Genomic DNA, 18,821 nt, shown 5'->3' with positions numbered 1-18,821 from the left:
GCCCTTCGGCTACTTTGTGGAGGCGGAGCCCTGACGTCAAGGGGTCACGCCCTAGAGATGTGGCGGGAAAACTCCGGAGTTCTCGCGCCCAGCCTTTCTAAGCCTTTCAGCCGCAGCCACATTTCCTGGGGTGGTGGTTACCTGCGCCCCTGACTTGTGGATGCCAGGGTAAGGAGTGGGCTGGGGAGACCGAGCTGACTTTGAACTCCCTTTAGCTTGGTCACATGACTTCCCATACTGCTTCTATCGGTGCTGCCAGTGGATTCCCACCCTTCATCTTCACTGTCTCCGACACCCTGGGAGGCCCTTTCTCAGGGTATCACACCAACCTCTGCACTCCCATCTCCATTACAGGATTCTTCAGATTATCCGTTGTAGTGATGAGGTGCTGATCTTCAAAACTGCCCCTTCCAAAATTACGACTTGCCCTTGAGACAGCCTTTCTTCTTTTACTTATACAGCCTTAAGTCAGTTCCATGAAGGGAAAAGCGGTTTTGCACCAAATCTGAGTGACAGCAGCAATCTCTTCAAATCTAGAACCCTGAAAATGACCCTTCCACTTTCACACCCGGTACTCTCCCTGGGGGAAAACTAGAAAACCCTTCAACTGGAGTTCCCTCAAGGCTCAGCAGGTTAAGGATTCCTTGTCACTAGTGTGGCTCTGTGACTGCTGTGGCAAGAGTTGAAGCCCTAGCCTGATAAGTCCTGCATGCCTTGGGCACAGGCAAAACCAAAAACAAAACAAGGAGTTCCTGCTGTGGCACAGGGGGTTTAAGGATCTGAGTTAGGATCTGGTGTTGCCACAGCTGTAGCATAGGTTACAGCTGCAGCTTGGATTCAATCTCTGACCAGAGAACTTCCATATTCCATGGGTGTGGCCATTAAAATAAAAACAAAAAAACGCAATCCCTGTCATGAGTACTCAAATATCAATCAGTGCCCAGGCCTGCCAAATAAATTCTATCACGTTTCAGTTCACATTAGACAGCAATCCTTTCAGTCCTATCCACTACCTCTCGATTACTTCCCATTCACGCCCTTCAGGAAAGTAAGGCTCCACTTTCTAAAGGGACACACCTTTCCTTTGCCTTCATCAAAACAGGCACTCCCCTGTCCTTGGTATAATTCCTCTTCCCCAAAGATCTATCTTCCCGCATGCATTCTTTAAACACCTGAGCACTTGCTGAACACCAAGCATTGTGTGTGGCTCAAGCTAATAAGGTCTGTGTACACACAAGCTTCGGTTTAGAAAACCTTTATTTGGAATATGTGTGGGGGTACTTTGATATTAAAATTACTTCCTGGACCAGTAGCACCAGCATACTCTTGATGGAAATGCAGAGATCAGACCCCCTACCCCATAAGTCAGAATCTGCATTTTTTTTGTTGTTGTTTTGGGGGCCACACCAGCAGCCCCTGGAAGTTCCTGGGTCAGGGATTGAACCCATGCAACAGCAGCAACCTGAGCCACTGCAGTGACAATGCCAGATCCTTAACCCACTGAACCACCAGTAAACTCCCAGAACCTGCCTTTTAAAAAGCTCTCCAGATGATTCAAATGCCCTTTTAGTTTGAGAAGCACTGCCCTAGATGACTGATTTTACCAACAACACCCTTGAGCAGTTTGAAGTCTAATAGGATTTTTGCATCTGACCAAAGAGGGATCCTAGGAACTAGAGAGGCAAGCATGTCTCTTTTATGTTCAGAGAAGAAAAGTGATTGTCTGGCAGTACGAGCACCGTAAAAAGAAGCACAACAGCACCTGGGAGTTCTCTCTAGTTCATGTTTATTAGTCTGCATAGTGACTTATTAGATTTTCTCAACACTGGGAGAACCCCTCGGCCCCATCCATCTTACATAGGAATGCAAGTTGACGTGTTTCAATGCCTGTTATAAAAAACAAATACCCTTTAAAAAATCTGATTTAACACATTTTTATTTCACTTTTTTCCATTTCTTTATAAAACAGTCATCTCACTAGCAGCTCTCTCCCCTAGACTAGGGGAGGGGGATGGAGGAGGTTGGGCACCTCCAAAGAAAAGGGAGTTGGGGAGAAGGGCCCAGGGTTACCTCCTGAGGTTCTTCTGGGCCTGTTTCAACAATGTGTCAAAGTCAAGAGAATCAAATTTGCTCTTTACAGGAGCAGGGTCAAAGTCTTCCCGGTTGGAGTCTATAAAGGGAGAGAAAGACAAACAGCAAGGTCTCTGAGTACACCTCCCAATCACAGGGTCCTCAAATGGCCAGCAACCTCTCATATCAATAATGGATGGGGCTAAAATCACCTAGATTTAAGTCAAAAGACAGGAGAGCCCCCAATTCTCCTTTCATCCCACCCTAGAGGCTCTTCATGTTTCAGAGGAAGATAAGTCTGCCCAATTAACCCCCTCTCAAAAGGCTGGGGACATGCTGGGGGAGGAGATGAAGTATACCAAAGGCCTCCCTCCACTCACCAAGATCAGAATAGCTTCTCTTGCAGAACTGCCTGCGGCCCCCAAAGCAGAGATCAAAGGGCTGCTCATCGGCCTGCCTCAGCTTGTGGCCACTCTCAATGGCTGCAAATGCCTCCTCGGCATAGCGGTAAGTGACGAAGCCATAGTTGTCACTGGTGGGGAGGGTGAAACAGAGGCTGAAATGGCTATTTGGCCATGTGCCATGGAGAAGAGAGCTTCCCGGGGTACACTGAGGGTCTGGGGTGGTTCTTCTCATTCCCCAAACGGCCAAACCTCTAACTTCTATATAGAAAAGAAGGTATCCTACATTGCCCAGCTCACCAGAGCAACCAAGAAAGACAAGAAGCATGAAGGTGGATAAATGGGACAGAAAGGACGTCCTGACCTTAGGGCCCAACCTCACCCTTGGACACGGAAGTGGATGGTGCACTCCTCAATCTCTCCAAAAACAGAGAACCTCTGTTTCAACTCTGACCGAGTCATGCGGCCAGGTATCTTCCCAATGAAGACCACTCTTCTCTCTTCCTATGTTAGGTCAAGGAAAATTGACGTATGATGAGCCAGGGCCACAGCTGCAGGTGGCTCTCGATGCTCATGGCTTAGGGATAAGCCCCCTCCCTCCCAGCACCTGTTCCTCTACTCACTATTGCACGTTCCTTCTGCAGAACTCTCTGCCTTTGGTAATGGTCATGTGAACGGTAAGAACTGTACCTAACAAGAGAAGGAAGTGCCATCAGCTCCCCAAGACATTAGATAGCTCAAGTCTCAGAACTCTCAGGCATTTGCATCCGAGATGCACAGACTCCCTGAAAAGAGGCTCACCGCCGCCTCCTGTCACTTCTCCGGCGGGGGGATGGAGAACGGGACCGGCTTCGGGAACTAGATGATGAGGATGAGGAAGACGAGGAAGATGATGATGAAGAAGAGGAAGAGCATCTTCGGGAACGTCCAGAGGAACTGCAACTGGACCTGGAGAACAAAGGGGCATGCAGGAATGCTGAGAGGGATGCAGGTATATTCCACTTACCTTGCCTTAGCCTCAGCCCTGCCTCCCTCTCCCGAAGCTCAGAACCAAAGGCAAAGCAGAGCAGAAAAGGTCTAGAAGAACTCTTCACAGATGACCAAACTGTGAAGCTCATGAACTTGAGATGTTTTAGCACAGATCATATTTATTTTTAATTATGCAATTAAAAGTGGAAAAATAGGAGTTCCTGCTGTGGCACAATGGGATCAGCAGTGTCTTGGGAGTGCTGGAATGCTGGTTTGATCCCCAGCCCGGCACAATGGATTAAAGATCTGGTGTTGCTGAAACCATGGCTTAGGTCACATGTGCAGCATGGATATGATCCCTGTGCCGGGAACTCCATATGCCGTGGAGGCAGCCAAAAATAGAAAAATAAAAAAAAAAAGAATAGAAAATGGAAAAATACTTATCAGGAAAAAAAATAATGGAGACTCAGATAAAGGACTGGGACCCTAGGTCTTATAACTGGGCCCTAGCTGTGGGGGCCAAGCAGACCTGGGTCTCTGGGACCCTGTTCCCCTCATATGTCCAATAGGAGTGCTATGACCATGGCATAAAGGGAAGGTGACTGTGCTAGACCTAAAGTAGGGGACATTTCTGAAAATAGGCTTTGCCATCAAACTCAAGAATTCTTCATTAAGTGGGAAAATTTGGGTCTATTACTGAAAAAAAAGGTATTGCCAGGAAATAAAATAGAGGAGGCCACAGTGATACCCAAAGGAACTGCCCCAGACTCTTTCCTCAAAAGATAAAGGAAGGACTGTTTGCCATTAACAACCCACTAGCCCACCATCCTGCATACCAAGAAAATACCAGAAATGAGGACTGATACAGTATGCAAAGGAACCAACTGGTCAAGATCAAACCATAATGGTCTCCCCAAGGCAGATCTCCAGGAAGCGGGAGACCTCAGAGATATCCCAGACCTCAAAGATATCCTAAACTCCAAACGGGGGTAGAAGCTATCTTCTCACAGCTTGCCTCCTTCAACAATCCAGCAAAGGGGAAGAAGACAAAAGCCAAAGACAGAAGTAGAAGCCTTAGTGCCTGAAGTATCAAACCCAATGTGCAAATGCTTTCAAAATAAACCAGAGGAGAGTATATGAACTTCCTATAGGTGGAGAGGACCTAACAGGCCATCAGAGCTCACCTTCGCCACCTCTTGTGTGGGGGGGAGAGGGACCTGGACCGGGATCGGGATGAGGAAGACGACGATGAGGATGAGGAGGAAGATGCTTCGCTGGTCCGGTTGGACCCAGAGCTGACAGATCTGCTGCTGCGGCCACGGCGGCCCTGCCAGCCCCGGCCTGGGGGGCTAGTTGACCTGCAGGCTTTTCGGTAACAGCGCACTGACCGCTGCTTGGCTGAGGGCTCAGGGTGAGTCCTAGTGTTCATGTCATTCCGGCAGGGTGAGGCCTCAGGGGACAGCAAGGTGGGTGGGGCAAGGCAAGAGGCTGGGGGATCTGCCTGCTCGTTGCTAGTCCTGTGATCAAGTGGTTCCTGGGAGGCAGCTGTGGAAGGGGGCAGGGGGGTGGCTGGACCCAGGGATAAGACGGGTTTGATGGTGATATCCTGATGGCGTTTGACGTTCCATCGGGAGCCCACCTCTGGAATGACTAGGGCGGGCATCTTTTTTGGGGGGGTCCTGCTCCGGACACAATAGTCATGGTCCCCAGAGCCCACATGGACTGGACTAGGGCCATGGACCCCTTCTTGGAGGCGGGCTGCAGCTGGATGTTTGGCCTCTGTAACTCCTTCAGGCTTCAGGGTTCCCTCCTGGGCGGTGGACTTAGGAGATTTGGCTTTGGCCAGCAGTGAGACAGCAGCCAAGGGCTTCCATAACTGATGGGGAGGGGTAGCTGGAGGGGTGAGCCCTGTGAGGGGAGGGAGGATGGAGATAGCAGGATGAATCCGATTCTACATGTCTAAGCACTGTGTATATAGACTCCAGAGACCCCCACTTCATCTCACAAAAAACATACTAAAAATGGTCAACAGCCCAACTTCTCCCCATGTTTAAACTGCTCCTTCCCCTGAGTTCCCCATCTTGGAGACCAGCAAGAGAAACCCAACAAGCTGGGGTCTTCCGGACCAAACCTAGCCGGTGGCCAGGTCCTATCTGTTCTACCTCTCCATTCTTAGACCCACCCACTGCCCCCAGCACTGCCTAACTTCTGGGCCACATCTTGCCTGGATTCATGTAATCATCTCCCAACAATCTCCTACCTCAGGCATCACACCCATCCACTTATCATCTACATCCCTGCTGGAAGGAGCACCCAAAAACCAAACTGGTGAAGTTTTTTCAATTGCTTCTTCAATATACAAGATAAACTCCAAACAGCTTGACATGGCATTCAAAGTTCCCATAACCTGACCTCAAATTTGCCACTCCAAATCTCTCTCTTACTTGAGCTCTGCCCACCACCCTGATCAGCACTACACTCCAGCCATAATGAACCACTCACAATTTCCCAGAACATACATGGCTGGGTTTGCTTTTTCAGTTCACTCAAGCTGTTCCATCTACCTAGAATGCCCGCCCCATCTCCTAAATTTACCTGATTGGTGTCAGTGATTTGCTGCCATCCCCTCTGCTTTGGGGATTACCTTCTATGTAACCCTGCCCTGACTGCGCCCTTCCAGAGCCCACTATAAATCACACAGGCTTCTGTAAGACACAACCTCTGATACTCAACATGCTCATGTGTTTACACATCTGCTCCCTGAACTATATGAACCTTAAGAATGAGGATCAGATCTCTGTATCCCCAACACCAACACACACTTGGTGCAGAGTGGGTTCTACACACATTTGCCACAGAAACTAATCAAAGGCAGAGTTCCCCACCCTGAACCCACCTGCCACGTTGGCCAGCTCTGGGGCTTGTAACCGGTCTAGGGGCCTCTTCTCCTGGGGAGTGTCAACGCTGCTGGCGGGGGGGAAAAGGGAAAGCCTGATTCATTGCCTCCTCAACATCTTGTACATCTGCTTTCCTCACAGAGCCATGGGAGAGGGGTGTTGAAAGGAATGGGGGGCACAAACTGCCCCGATCATTCCCTTCCAGCATAAAAGAGATCTTAGTGACTGAATTATACACAGGGTGGATCTCAATTCTGTTCTGCCCAATTCCTGGAGGCAGGCTATGACCCTGAATACCCCCACCTCCTTCATGACAAGAGTCTCCTGTGCCTGGCTCAAACCAACCCAAAAGCACTGTGGAGGAGAATGCTTGGCCAAATAGGATGGTATTCCACAAACATGAGAAATGAAAAAGGCCTCAGAAGAATGGGGAATAAGCAGGTCCAGGATGCCTGTGTCCTCCAAGGAGTCAGGGGAGCCCTAGCCATGAACATCCTCCCCTACCTTTCCTTATACCTTCACCCATATTGAACAACCCTAAAGTCTGCTAAATAAAGGAAAGAAATCCCCAAAGGCATGACTTGCCAGAAGATAAAAGGCATCACCATTTGGAACCCCAGACTGGAATCAGTCAGAAGATGGTACATATATATCCTCCTACCTCGCCACCCAAGAGAGTGCCCAGCAGTGATGGGCTGAGCAGGGAGTGGGGAAACAGGAAAAGACTCTAGAGCTGACTAAATGTCCCTGTGACAGAGGCATCCAGTTGACAGTCCTGGAGCGCCGGCCGGCTGCTGACCAACAGCTGTAGGGTAACTCGCTCATGTCTCCATACTTACCCTGAGTTTCCTACAGCCAGGCTGTCAGCAGGAGCCGGGGGAGGACACTCTTTTTTGGCTGCAAAGAAACCATATTAGTTAAAAGCCCAACCAGATGTTCCATATTGAGGAGGCGCAGAAGGACTGGCTTCAAGACCCAAAGGAGGAAAATCCACTCTGCCTACACATTTCACTGGGGAGAGATTCATTCTCCTCCAGTAGGTGGCCAAGTACTAGTTTTAATCAGGTCTCTGCTCAGAAACACCCACAGTCCCCCACCGAATCTGAGTTCAAATCCAAATTTCTAAGTCTAGTAGTATTCCAGGTCCTATATACCCTCCTAACTTCTTTTTTGTCTTTTTTTTTTTTTTAATTTTAGGGCCGCACCTGCAGCATTTGGAGGTTCCCAGGTTAGAGGTCGAATCAGAGCTACAGCTGCCGGCCTATGTCACAACCACAGCAACGCCAGATCCGAACCGCGTCTGCAACCTACACCACAGCTTGTGACAACGCCGGATCCTCAGCCCATGAGGCCAGGGATTGAACCTGTGTCCTCATGGATGCTACTCAGATTCATTTCCACTGAGCCACGATGGGAACTCCCTAACTAACTTCTTAGTCTTGTAACCTACTCTTGATCCGCATTTATATTTTCTACTTTACCAATTCAGGAGTCATTTCTGCAGATTCTTCTCCCCATAAGTTCCTAGAGTACAGGACATAGTATGCTCCACAGTTTCTAGACCCAGGCCTTGTACTGAGAAGCTGAGCTAGCTAGCTATCCACTGCCTTCCAAATATACCACAGGCAATCTTCCTATCCTCTGCCTTTATTCACCACCATCTCTCTGAATTCCTGTCTTTTTTTTTTTTTTTTTTTTGGTCTTTTTGTCTTTTCTTGGGCCGCTCCTGCGGCATATGGAGGTTCCCAGGCTAGGGGTCCAATCGGAGCTGTAGCTGCCAGCCTACACCAGAGCCACAGCAACGCGGGATCTGAGCCGCGTCTGCAACCTACACCACAGCTCACAGCAATGCCAGATCGTTAACCCACTGAGCAAGGCCAGGGATCAAACCCGCAACCTCATGGTTCCTAGTATGATTCGTTAACCACTGCGCCACAACGGGAACTCCTGAATTCCTGTCTTTCAAGTAGCTCGAGAACTACTTCCCTCTAGAAAAATGTTCCCAAAGAACCCAACCCACTTGGATCTCCTCATCCATCCACTTTTTTTTTTCTGTGGGGTGGGGGAAGGGCACTATGTGCAGCCACTTGGATCTCAGTTCCCAAACCAGGGACTGAACCCAGGCCACAGCAGTCAAAGTGCCAAGCCCTGACCATTCCACCACCAGGGAACTCCCCCATCCATCTACTCCTTACAGTTCTTGCCATATTGTACCCACCACCCTTTCCCTGGCTTAGATTGTGTCACAGGTGAATCCTGTCTTACTATTCCAATTAGGGGACTACTCTAGTGGCTGAGACTACTCATCTCCCTCCCCTCCCCACCTAGTTTAAGCAACTACAGGGCTGGGCCCAAAGGAAATATCAACGAAAGGGGCTGGAGCAAAGTTACCCAGGTTCCCTCACCTTCTGATTTCTCAAACTGCTCCAGCAGACTGGACAGGTCCGAGGCCTCAATTCCTGTGGAAGCACACAACACGGGATTGAAAACCAGCCCCTACCTATCAATTGAGCACACAGGTCCCAGAAGTCCCAAATTACCTCCCTTCTCCTATATGCTCCCCCTGCCCACTGTACTAAGTAAACCAAGGCAGCAACACAAAGCAGGAAGGGATCGAACTAAGCCAGGCTTCTACCTCGGAAGAACTCTCCAAAGAAATTCAACAAAGGCCAGCCCCATCAAGATGGTTAACCCTGTTTTACAGAGGACACTCCTCACATAACCCCCATACCATTCCTCACACCAGTGAACCATGTAGCACTCACCAATCTCACTGATGAAAGCCTGCACCACGTCCTCGGGACCCTGGGTACGTGGGGTAGGCAGAAAGGACAGTTTCCTTAGACGGGCTGGGTGGACAGCAGGCAGTTTGGTGGCAGTGCTCTGCCTTGGTGCAGGTGTAGGAACAGCCTTGGCAGCAGGAGAGGGGGGCTTCTCCTTGGGCCTAGTCTCCAGGGGCTCAGGCTTTAGCCTCTCCGATGCAGGCTCCTCAACAGCCACACTCTCAGCAGACAGACATGGGGGAGCCTTAATCCGAGGGCTGTGCACCGGGGAGGACACCTTGTGTTTGGAATGGGGACATGCAGGCACCGGTGTGACCTCCACTTTGGTGGGCTCTATTTGGGGAGCTCCCTGGCCAGCTGCCCCAAGACTGAGGGGAGGAGCCATTGGCACAGTTAGCACATTTTCAGGAGGGCCAACTGGGATGCCACTGGGCTCCACCTTGGATTGAGGAACAGCTCTCCCAGCAGAGTTTAGAGGCAAAGGAGGTGGGGGAACAGTAGGCCAGAATGGAGGGTGTTGCAGCCCTGGGCCCCATCCCAAGGGCCCATAGGTACAGCTGGAGCTATAAGGTGGAACTGTGGCAGGAGGAGGCACCCAAGGCACATTGCAAGTGGGGGGCACAGCATAGGTGCCAGGAGTACCAGACACAAGGGGCACTGTTGGTGGGGGGGGTAGGCAAGGATAGCCAGAAGGGGACACAGGGGGATAACAAGGCCAAGGGGGCACAGGGGCATAGTGAGTATAGGGATCAGGTGGCACTGGCCCCATAGACATCGGAAGACTAGGAGGCTGCAAGGGTGGTGGGGGCAAACTGGGGACCCCTTGCCCACTTGTGGGAAGAGGCAGCATGGGGGACATGCCCAGGCCACCTGTGGGAAACGGCAGAGCAGTGGGCACTGTGGGGGGCATGGACTGTACAGCAGGTGGTGGAAGTCTCGCCGGCAGTAGCATCTCTTGGGACGGCACCTGCTCAGTGGGAGTTGAGGCCACAGGTTTGCTTGTAGGTGGCTCAGGACTAGGAGAAGCAGGGCTAGGACCCACAGGCGCAAAGCAAGCCTCAGGAGGAGCCTCAGAGCTTCTCTGCAGAGCCGTTTTCTTGGCTGGAGCTGGTGGGATGACAAGACAAGGGATGTCTGCCAGCCCTGTAGGAGTCTCTGGGAGGCTGGGCCACTTCCCAGCTGGGGGCTGGGGGTTCCGCTCTTCTGCCTCCGCTTGGCGCTGCTGCCTTCGGCGCCGATACTCAGACAGGCTAAGAGGCCGAGGCCTGGCTTCCTGGGTTGTGGCACTGGTACCACTTTCCCCCTTCAGAGTACCTGCGACCTCCTTGACTTCAGGGTTGACAGCCTTTGGGAGGTCTGAAGATTCTGACTCCAGAAGCTGCGGGGGTGAACTCCCCTGGGCTGATGACACTGCACCACGCCTGGGATCAGTTGGCCTAGACTTAACTAGCACAGGGTCAACTGGAGCCAAGTCACTGGAAACAGAGTCAACTTGTACTGGGTTGGCCAGGACAGGGTCAACTGGAGGGAAGTCATCTGAGATGGGAACAACCACTACAGGGTCAATTGCTACAGGGTCAGTCAGGGCTGGATCATTAAGCACTGAGTCGGCTGAGAGAGCATCAACCAGCTCTGAATTGGCTGAAGCAAGGTCAACGGGTACGGGATCAGCTACAACAGAGTCAACCACGGTGGAATCAGCTTCAACAGAGTCAAGTGGCATGGGATCAGCTTGAGCAGAGTCAACCACTGAAAGATGGGATGAAACAGGGTTGGCTTGGATGGGGTCAACCAGGCTGGGGTAGAGATCTAGAGGACTTTCTTTAGCAGGACTAGCTTGTCCAGTACTACCCTGCAAGTTCCCATTCCCAGAGCTGGGCTTCTCCAAGGTAGCTGCCCAGGCCCGAGCCCAAGCCCGGGGCTTCCCTCTACCATGAGGAGGCCCAATCTCTCTTTGAAGGTCCTCCTGAGGCAAGCTGCCTCCCTGAGAGGCCACCTCTGTAACTGCTGTAGACTGCCCACGAGAAGCTGACCTCAGCCTCCTGGTATAGCCTTCGGCACAGGCAGCTGGCTGCTCCTTGCTCTTCTTTCTCCTGCCTTTTCGAGCTCTCTGGGAACTTAGCATTGCATTGACTGGAGGGTTCTGAGGCCCCTTGGGTGCCACTGGTTCTGTGATCTCCCTGGGCTCCAACAAGCAGGCCGACTCCAGCTTTTCCTTTGAGTCCAGTGACAACCCCTCTTTCTCAGGGCAGAGGGCTTCCTTGGGCACAGCAGCCTCTGCTTCTGCCTCCAGTGTAGGCATGAGCAGCTGCAAAGCTGGACTGGCATCTAGTGTGTCATCCAGGATCACAGACTGGGGTCCAGTAGGGATCTGCCGCACGACAACTGGGATCTCCAGGTCATTGCCAGCTGTGGCCGCCTGGCCCACAATCTCCAGCACCACACAATCCTCAGGCAGAGTCAAGTCATCTGGCTGCTCCTGAAGCTCATCCTCGAGTGCTGTCAGGTGGGTGAGGCTGGGCAGGCAGTACGGGTGCATGGCTCGCACCAGTTCACTCAGGGAGGAGATGCTCTCGTCACCAGCTGCCTGTACGGCCATCTCTACTGCTGCTGCTCTATCTTCCTCCTCGGGACAGGCCAGGTGCATGGGGAAGTCTGGGATGCTGCTCACAGAGTTATCAAGCTCCCCAGCAAGCATCTCACTGCTGAAACCAGCCACCTCCTCCTCTTCCTCCCCATCACTACGCTGCTGAGGAGGAGGGGACTGACCCCAGCGGGGTCTTGATCTTGGAGGTCTCCAGCTAGGAAGCTTGGGGGAGGAAGTCTCTAAGAAGGAGGGTGGAGAAAAGTCCCAAGGGGCATCTGCGAGAGACATCTCAACCTACAGGAGAAAAGAAAAGCCGCAGGAGTTTTTTCCCAGGAATTTATTTTTCTGGACCTGTCCCACATCCTCCTCCCCACTGGGAGGCCATAAGGCTCCTTAGGTCAGGCTTACCCCACTCACTCTACTACTGCCTGTGCTGGGCCCCAATGGGTCAGTTGGGGTGATGAGGTCACGTTCGGGGGGTGTCCGAGAGAGGCTGAGCAGCCTGTGCAGCTAAAAGAAGAAAAATGACCTGAGATGAGTTTGTGCTTCAGAACTACATGAGGAGGCCCAGGGACATGATCCTAACCACTGCACCAACCACACATCCCCTCCCCCTCATCCCACACTTACAGAGGAGCCCTCCCGAGGTGACACAAGCAGCTCCGAGTCAGGAATGCTGTCAAATGGAGACAGGTTCTCGGAATCTGCATTGTCCAAAATCTCTGTCAGAGCTGTGAGCAGCGACACTTCATTCTGGTCCTCCAGAGATAACCTGCTCTGCTCAGGAAAGACAACAGGAAGGTCCCACCATCATCCTTGATGACCTGCCAGGGCGCTGAGAAGGACTGCCAAGAGACTCAGTCTCCCAGGCTCAGGTCAGCTCAATTTGCCAGAGAGAGAGCAGGGTACCAGGAGGCATTTACTCATTTACTACCAGCCACCACCTCTCTAGTGTCAAGAGATCTGTCAAAATTGATTCTTGAACTTACGCTTCATACTCCCTCCACCCCCAGGTAAGATGCGGGATGCTTAGCAGACAACCTTGGCTAAGCTGGAAGTGGACTTAAGACAAAGATTAGAAACCTGTGGACATGTAAGTCAGAGACCCAGGCACGGGGAAAGGCCTTGGACTTCGGTTAGGTCCAGCAAGGTATCCTTTTACATGAGATATAACCTGGCAGTCTGTAGCCCAACTCTCACTTAGAAACAAAAATATACTTCAAAGACTCCGGTTGGGTAACCAGGAGCCAAGGTTCTGGGACAGCAAAGCCACTGAGTCCCAGACAAAGCTCTTACCTGAAGACCTCCAAGCCCAAACCCAGCTCACCTCTCCAAGGCTACCAAAATCCTCAATGAGGGAGATGAGAGAGGCATCCATATAGCTGTGCATGGTCCCCAGCAGTGTGCCATCCTGCAGTATCAGCTCTTCCATCTCCAGGTCCTTGTCCCTCACACAGGGTCCCAGCCGAGACAGACTGACAAAGCCAGAATCATCCCCTTCCTCATGAAGCAGCACCTGGGGAAAAGGGGGAGAAAATCAGAAAGGCACAGTGAAGGCTACAGGGCATGGGCTGATACACTCTGTAAAGCAGCTCCACCAACGGCCTGGGACTCAGCAGGAGCCCCACAGCCAAACCTTTGGACTTGCTGGGCTGAGAGAAGTACAACCTATGAGCCAAAGCCCCAATCATATGGCAGTGTTCAAGGACCTTCCAGGAAAAAAAAAGTTGTAGACTCCATGTAGAAACACTTGGAGGAGTTCCCGTCGTGGTGCAGTGGTTAACGAATCCAACTAGGAACCATGAGGTTGAGGGTTCGATCCCTGCCCTTGCTCAGTGGGTTAAGGATCCGGTGTTGCCGTGAGCTGTGGTGTAGTTTGCAGACGTGGCTCAGATCCTGCGTTGCTGTGGCTCTGGCGTAGGCTGGCAGCTGCAGCTCCAATTGGACCCCTAGCCTGGGAACCTCCATATGCCGCAGGAACGGACCAAGAAATGGCAAAAAGACAAAAAAAAAAAAAAAAAAAAAAAAGAAACACTTGGAGCCACACAAGATGGTTAAACTGGGGAATAAAAACATCAAAAAGACCAAGATTGTTCAGAAGAGTCATCTGCTGGCAGTGGTGAAGACAGACCTCTAAGGGGCACAGCAAAGAGGCCAGCAAGCAACAATTCCAGCTATAACCGCTTTAACTCCCTCAAAGCCCACTTAGGGCTTTCTTCTCTGCTTAAATCAAGAAGACACCTGAGGCTTCCCCAACCCATCTCTCCTTACATGTGTGAATTCATGCCTTTCTGTATCACTCACTTTTCTGGCAAATCACATCCTACTCCTTCCTACTCCCTCCCACCCCATGACCTTCCTTGCACCATTACTTAAACTAGATTCCAAGTTCCTTTGGGGCAAATAACCCTCTGTATCCTATCAGTTTATATTCTTCTTGGCTCTCTCGGAAGGGTTTAAACTGCTTATACTTCTTGAACATCCATGATGCCCAGCACAGTGTATCACTGTATACACAGCTGACAGTCACACTTATCTCACACTTGTATTTTGAAGGCCCTACATACAGGGTGCCACCCAACCTCTCCAAGGAAGTTGCCAGGGAAATGTCTCTTCCCTACCCCTACCAAGGTAGAACAAAAGAAGGGGAAGCCTGATCCTGTGGATAGAAAAGCCCCACCCTACCTCTTCCCTGAGAACTAGCAACATCTTCAGCCTTGTCAAGCAGGGAGCCACCCGCCCAGGCCTGTCAAGTGTGGGCGTCGGCAGGGCCAGAAGTGGCTGGAAGGGCTGGCAAGGCCAGAGGCCAGAAGCAGGGGTACCTCCACTACAACAAACTACAGATAATATAAAACTAGAAAACAGGAACAAACACAAAGCCTCTCCTTTGCAGCAAAGGGAAACTCTGCACCTCTTCCAAAAGAAAAACAGCAACAGGCATGACTTCACACACCCCCTCCTAACCAACCTGAAGAGTTACAATGCCCGAAGAGAGGAAAGGATAGATAGGGACACTTTAGGAGACCAGGCTCAGAGATGAAGTGAAAGGTGGCAGGTTTTAGGCACTAACTCCTCCCAGGCCTTCACAATCCAGTAATTACAACCAGCAGCTGAATAGCACCTGGCTCAGCAAACACTCCTAGGTGAGCAAGGAGGCTACATCTTGATTTGCCACCTACCTGACTCAGCCACTAGGCCAGAATCTCAAGACAATGCCCAGCTTTAGGAACCACTCATCACCACTTCTATTAGGCAGGTACTAGAGCCCCAGTCAGAAGCACCCCCCTCTTCACCTGACCTCTCCCATCCCTCCCCTCATTCCCCAAACAGCACAGTTTTCAGAGAACCAAGATCATCTAGGGGCTAAGCCCAGACTAAAAGTGAACCAGCCAACAGCATCTCTAACTTTAGCAACCTCCCAACTGGCTTTCCCACATTCAGTTTGTCCCTGCAGCATTCAAAGCCAGCTATAAACTTTAAAATACACATTTGATCATCTCTTGAGACCCTCCCTAATTCCCTCAAGGGCATCTTCCTGCCCTCAGTGTTAAGTTTAAAATCCTTAAGTGCTTTTCAGCATGCCATGGGCATGCCCTCCCCTCCCAAAAAGGCTTTCAGTTGTCCTGGTATTCCCCACCAGACTCCTCCAGTGTGCCAGTGTGTCTTCTCTCACTGCTGTCTCTGTACACACCAGCCATATGTCTCGGTTTTGCCAGTAAGTCATGTTCTCTCTCCCACCTCAAGGCCTTCATATACTATTCCATTTGAGGAAAACTGCTCCCCCCCACCCTCTGCCCACATATACAGTCTCAGCTTAAAATGTCCCTTCCCAGACACCGGAGATAGATTACTGCTGCTGATTATATAATCCCATAAAGCATATTGCTGTGCTTTCCTTTTGTCCCAGTCATTATTTACTATCTGTCTAACAGGATAAAAACATAAGATCCTGGAGAACAGGCACCATGTGTGGTTCACCACAGTATCCCCTATGTCTGAATACAACAGAATCCCAATAAACAGCTGGTGGACTGACTAGCTTCCACATACTCATCTCAGTCTACGTGTCTGCAGTGAACAATCTCTCCATGAGACTCTCTGCAACCCCAAACGACCACCTAACTTGGATTAGAGCTGGATCATGGATCCTTCCTGCCTCTCCTCAAAGAGTGGGCAGCACCAGCTCCACAAGATGTGGCCTCTGAGAAAGGAAGAGTAAAGGGGGGTAGGCAGCTTCCAAGTTAGAGCCCCAGAAGCCATTCACCCCAAGGCAAGGGCCTGGATTGGTCTACCAGAAATGACATTACCTGGCAGCTTGCAGCCCAACTCCCATCTAGAGAGAGAGAGAGAGAGAGAAAAAAAACTTTCAAGGACTCAGCTTAATTGCTTAAGAGAGATAACAGCTCTAAGTCTTGCCCACCTCCACTCTGGGTGGGAACCTTTAAGAAGTGCTGTTAAAAAGTGGGACGATAACACTTTTAAGAACTGGAGGCCAAGAAAAGAGAATGTGACTTCTCCCCATTCAATAAACATTCAACTAGTGTGAACTGTTCTCAAATCCCCTCCAAGTTTTGCTTTCCCCAGGAAAAATTCCAGAGACGCTTAACAGACCATTTCAATATGTATGTGTCAAGGCACAGGAGCAGGCCTTAGCTGCCTCCCCAAGAGATGCTGGAGGAAGAAGTGAGGGAAGGAGAGAGGATTCTTTCCCTTACTTCAGCCTGTCCCATGTAAATGTTGACACTCCTCATGCCCCTTAAATCACGACTGAGACAGGACTGCAGGCAATCAAAATGCCAGTGCCCATGACTCACAACCCACCCCAAGCCGGTCAGGCAGAAGCCGCCCCAAGCTCACTCCACGGCCCTCCAAACTCAACCCTCTACCCTCCCTAACACACTCCGCCCTCCGCAAGAAACTACCCAAGGACTACCCGCACATCTGGAAAGTCCTTCACCATCCGCACATCAGGCAACCCATACCAAAGCAAAAGGAAAAAAAAAACTGCTCCAAGGCTCTAGGCAACGTTGATTCTAGAAACCCCTACCTTCCTTCCCAGCCTGGGGTCCCCAGTCCCGACAGGAGATGGCGGGACTGACCGAGACACACCCAGTTCCCGGCAGTGCGGCTCCAGCGCAGATACTAGATGCCCGGCAGCCGGGAGCGGGAGCCACGTGGACATCCCTTCCCCGCCCCCACGTGGACCCGCTGCCGGCGCCCCCCCCCCCCGTCTAACCCACGTGGGTGTCGGGGCCGCCTCGAGGGGGAGGGGTAGCAGACAAGTTCTCCCGGGAAAATCGCTCCCCCCACCCCACGTGGCTCCGAAAGGTACTGCGGCGCTGGGCTGAGGGCACCCCCACTAAGGATCCCAAGAAGGAGGTCTTACTCTATGACTCCAAGTACGAATCCTTGACCTCCCCCCCACCACCACGGGCCATGTTTCCGACACCCGGCTCTGCCCCTCTGGCGTTCCGGAGGAATGGCCTTAAGGACCCTGCCTCTGTCCGCATCCTCCCAGCAGACCCAGGTCTGCTCGGTCCGACCCGTCTCCTGTAGCGAGCGACCCGGCATCGACTCCCGAACGCTTCTTCCCTTTTCCTGTGGCGTCCACGTGTCACCGCCCGGCACACGCCGCTCTGCTGCCAGCCCCGGGCCGCCCGCCAGTCTCTCACCTGCTCCCCGCTGCTCACAGCACCCACAGTGCCATACGGCGCTTGGCTCCGACTCCCCCAACCGCTGCTGCGTACCCCACCGCCAGGGTCGGGGCCGGGGCCCCCACTCGGAGGCGGCGCGACTCCGTCTCTCCGTGCCCGGCGCGCCGCCATCTTGGCCCCTGAACACCCAGCGCAGCTCTGATTGCCGGCGCCGCCTCGCCCAGCCGATTGTGGGAAGGGAACTACAACTCCCGAGAGACACTGCAAGACTACGAATCCCAGAAGACCGAGCGGGGATACCGGCTTGCACAGAGGAAGAGGGCACTAGCCTCGCGAGGGAGCCTGGGAGTAGTAGTCGCCTTCAGCAGAAGTCCAAGTGGCACGTGCTATAGGCATACTGTATAGTTTTGTATTGCGCGGAGAGACCTGGTGGGGAGCGGGAGGTAATAATAGAACTAATATGTGCACATCTTATTTTCCTTACATGTCCAAATGTCGGAATGCCTTTTTTGGTCTGACGTTTTACCTGCTGTTCATTCCGTTTCACCTTAGTCGAAGTGGGCCTGTGTTTTGAAACAGCACCCCCTCGTGGGCACCCAAATGCCAGGAGCTAAATCTCATCTTATACACTGCTGCAGTATTGGGAGTTTAACCTTAAACTTCTCTCAGAGCTACCCTCAGAGTAGCTTCTCTTAGAGATACTCAGAAATTCACGTTGACTTTCATTACCAAATTTTCTTCCTGCTGCTGCAGATCATCTTGCTGTCCTCCAAGGCAACAGATATTCTCTTGCCTTGTTTTCCTGTCTGGAATACTTGAATCTTGAAATATCTTTGATGCCCTATTTTATCCGGGAAAGCCTTTTTGGTCATCCCAGCCAACCGTGATACCTCTTTGTATATCTGCAGTCCATCATTTTTTTTTTTTTTTGTCTTTTTGCTATTTCTTTGGGCCACTTCCGCGGCATATGGAAGTTCCCAGGCTAGGGGTCCACATCAGAGCTACGGTTGCCGGCCTATGCCAGAGCCACAGCAATGTGGGATCCGAGCCGCGTCTGTGACCTACACCACAGCTAACGGCAACGCCAGATCGTTAACCCACTGAGCAAGGGCAGGGACCGAACCCGCAACCTCATGGTTCCATGTCGGATTTGTTAACCACTGCGCCACGACGGGAACTCCATCATTATATTTTTTTTTTAAAGTTTTGTATTACAGACGTTTTTAAAAACCATGTCAAAGAGTATAAAACTATTTAAGTATGAAATATACTTGGCCTGGAGTTCCCTGTGGTGGCACAGCGGAAACAAATCCAACTAGGAACCATGAGGTTGCAGGTTCGGATCCCGCGTTGCTGTGGCTCTGGCGTAGGCCGGCGGCTACAGCTCCGATTGGACCCCTAGCCTGGGAACCTCCATGTGCTGCGGGAGCGGCCCAAGAAATGGCAAAAAGACAAAAAAA

At 51.6% G+C, this 18,821-nt stretch overlaps 1 protein-coding gene across 19 annotated transcripts; it reads right to left on the bottom strand.

The window, feature by feature from the left end:
• Positions 1-1,769: 1,769 nt before the first annotated feature.
• Positions 1,770-17,561, bottom strand: PPRC1 (PPARG related coactivator 1). 19 transcript variants are annotated; one of them, XM_021072738.2, is made up of 15 exons: positions 17,380-17,561; positions 13,035-13,223; positions 12,338-12,484; positions 12,116-12,217; positions 9,103-12,001; positions 8,743-8,796; positions 7,177-7,234; positions 6,337-6,407; positions 4,625-5,348; positions 3,273-3,419; positions 3,095-3,161; positions 2,854-2,975; positions 2,451-2,602; positions 2,071-2,170; positions 1,770-1,887 (listed from the first exon to the last, which is right to left on the bottom strand). In XM_021072738.2, the coding sequence occupies exons 1-15, from the start codon at positions 17,530-17,532 to the stop codon at positions 1,881-1,883; spliced, it is 4,992 nt and encodes a 1,663-aa protein (XP_020928397.2). In that variant the 5' UTR covers positions 17,533-17,561; the 3' UTR covers positions 1,770-1,880. The 19 variants fall into 19 exon arrangements, 12 of the variants coding, with proteins under 12 accessions (XP_020928397.2, XP_084851317.1, XP_084851318.1 ...); XM_084995191.1 differs by having other exon boundaries at positions 6,337-6,404; XM_084995192.1 differs by having other exon boundaries at positions 12,125-12,217.
• Positions 17,562-18,821: the final 1,260 nt, after the last annotated feature.

This window comes from Sus scrofa, chromosome 14, assembly GCF_054392235.1.
Source record: "Sus scrofa isolate SSC_HxYL_T2T_F1_AM1 chromosome 14, Sscrofa_HxYL_maternal_Yorkshire_Landrace_v2.0, whole genome shotgun sequence".
NCBI classification, from domain to species: Eukaryota; Metazoa; Chordata; class Mammalia; order Artiodactyla; family Suidae; genus Sus; species Sus scrofa.
The sequence above is the reverse complement of the archived record's forward strand: the minus strand, read 5'-3'. Positions and strand labels throughout refer to the sequence as shown.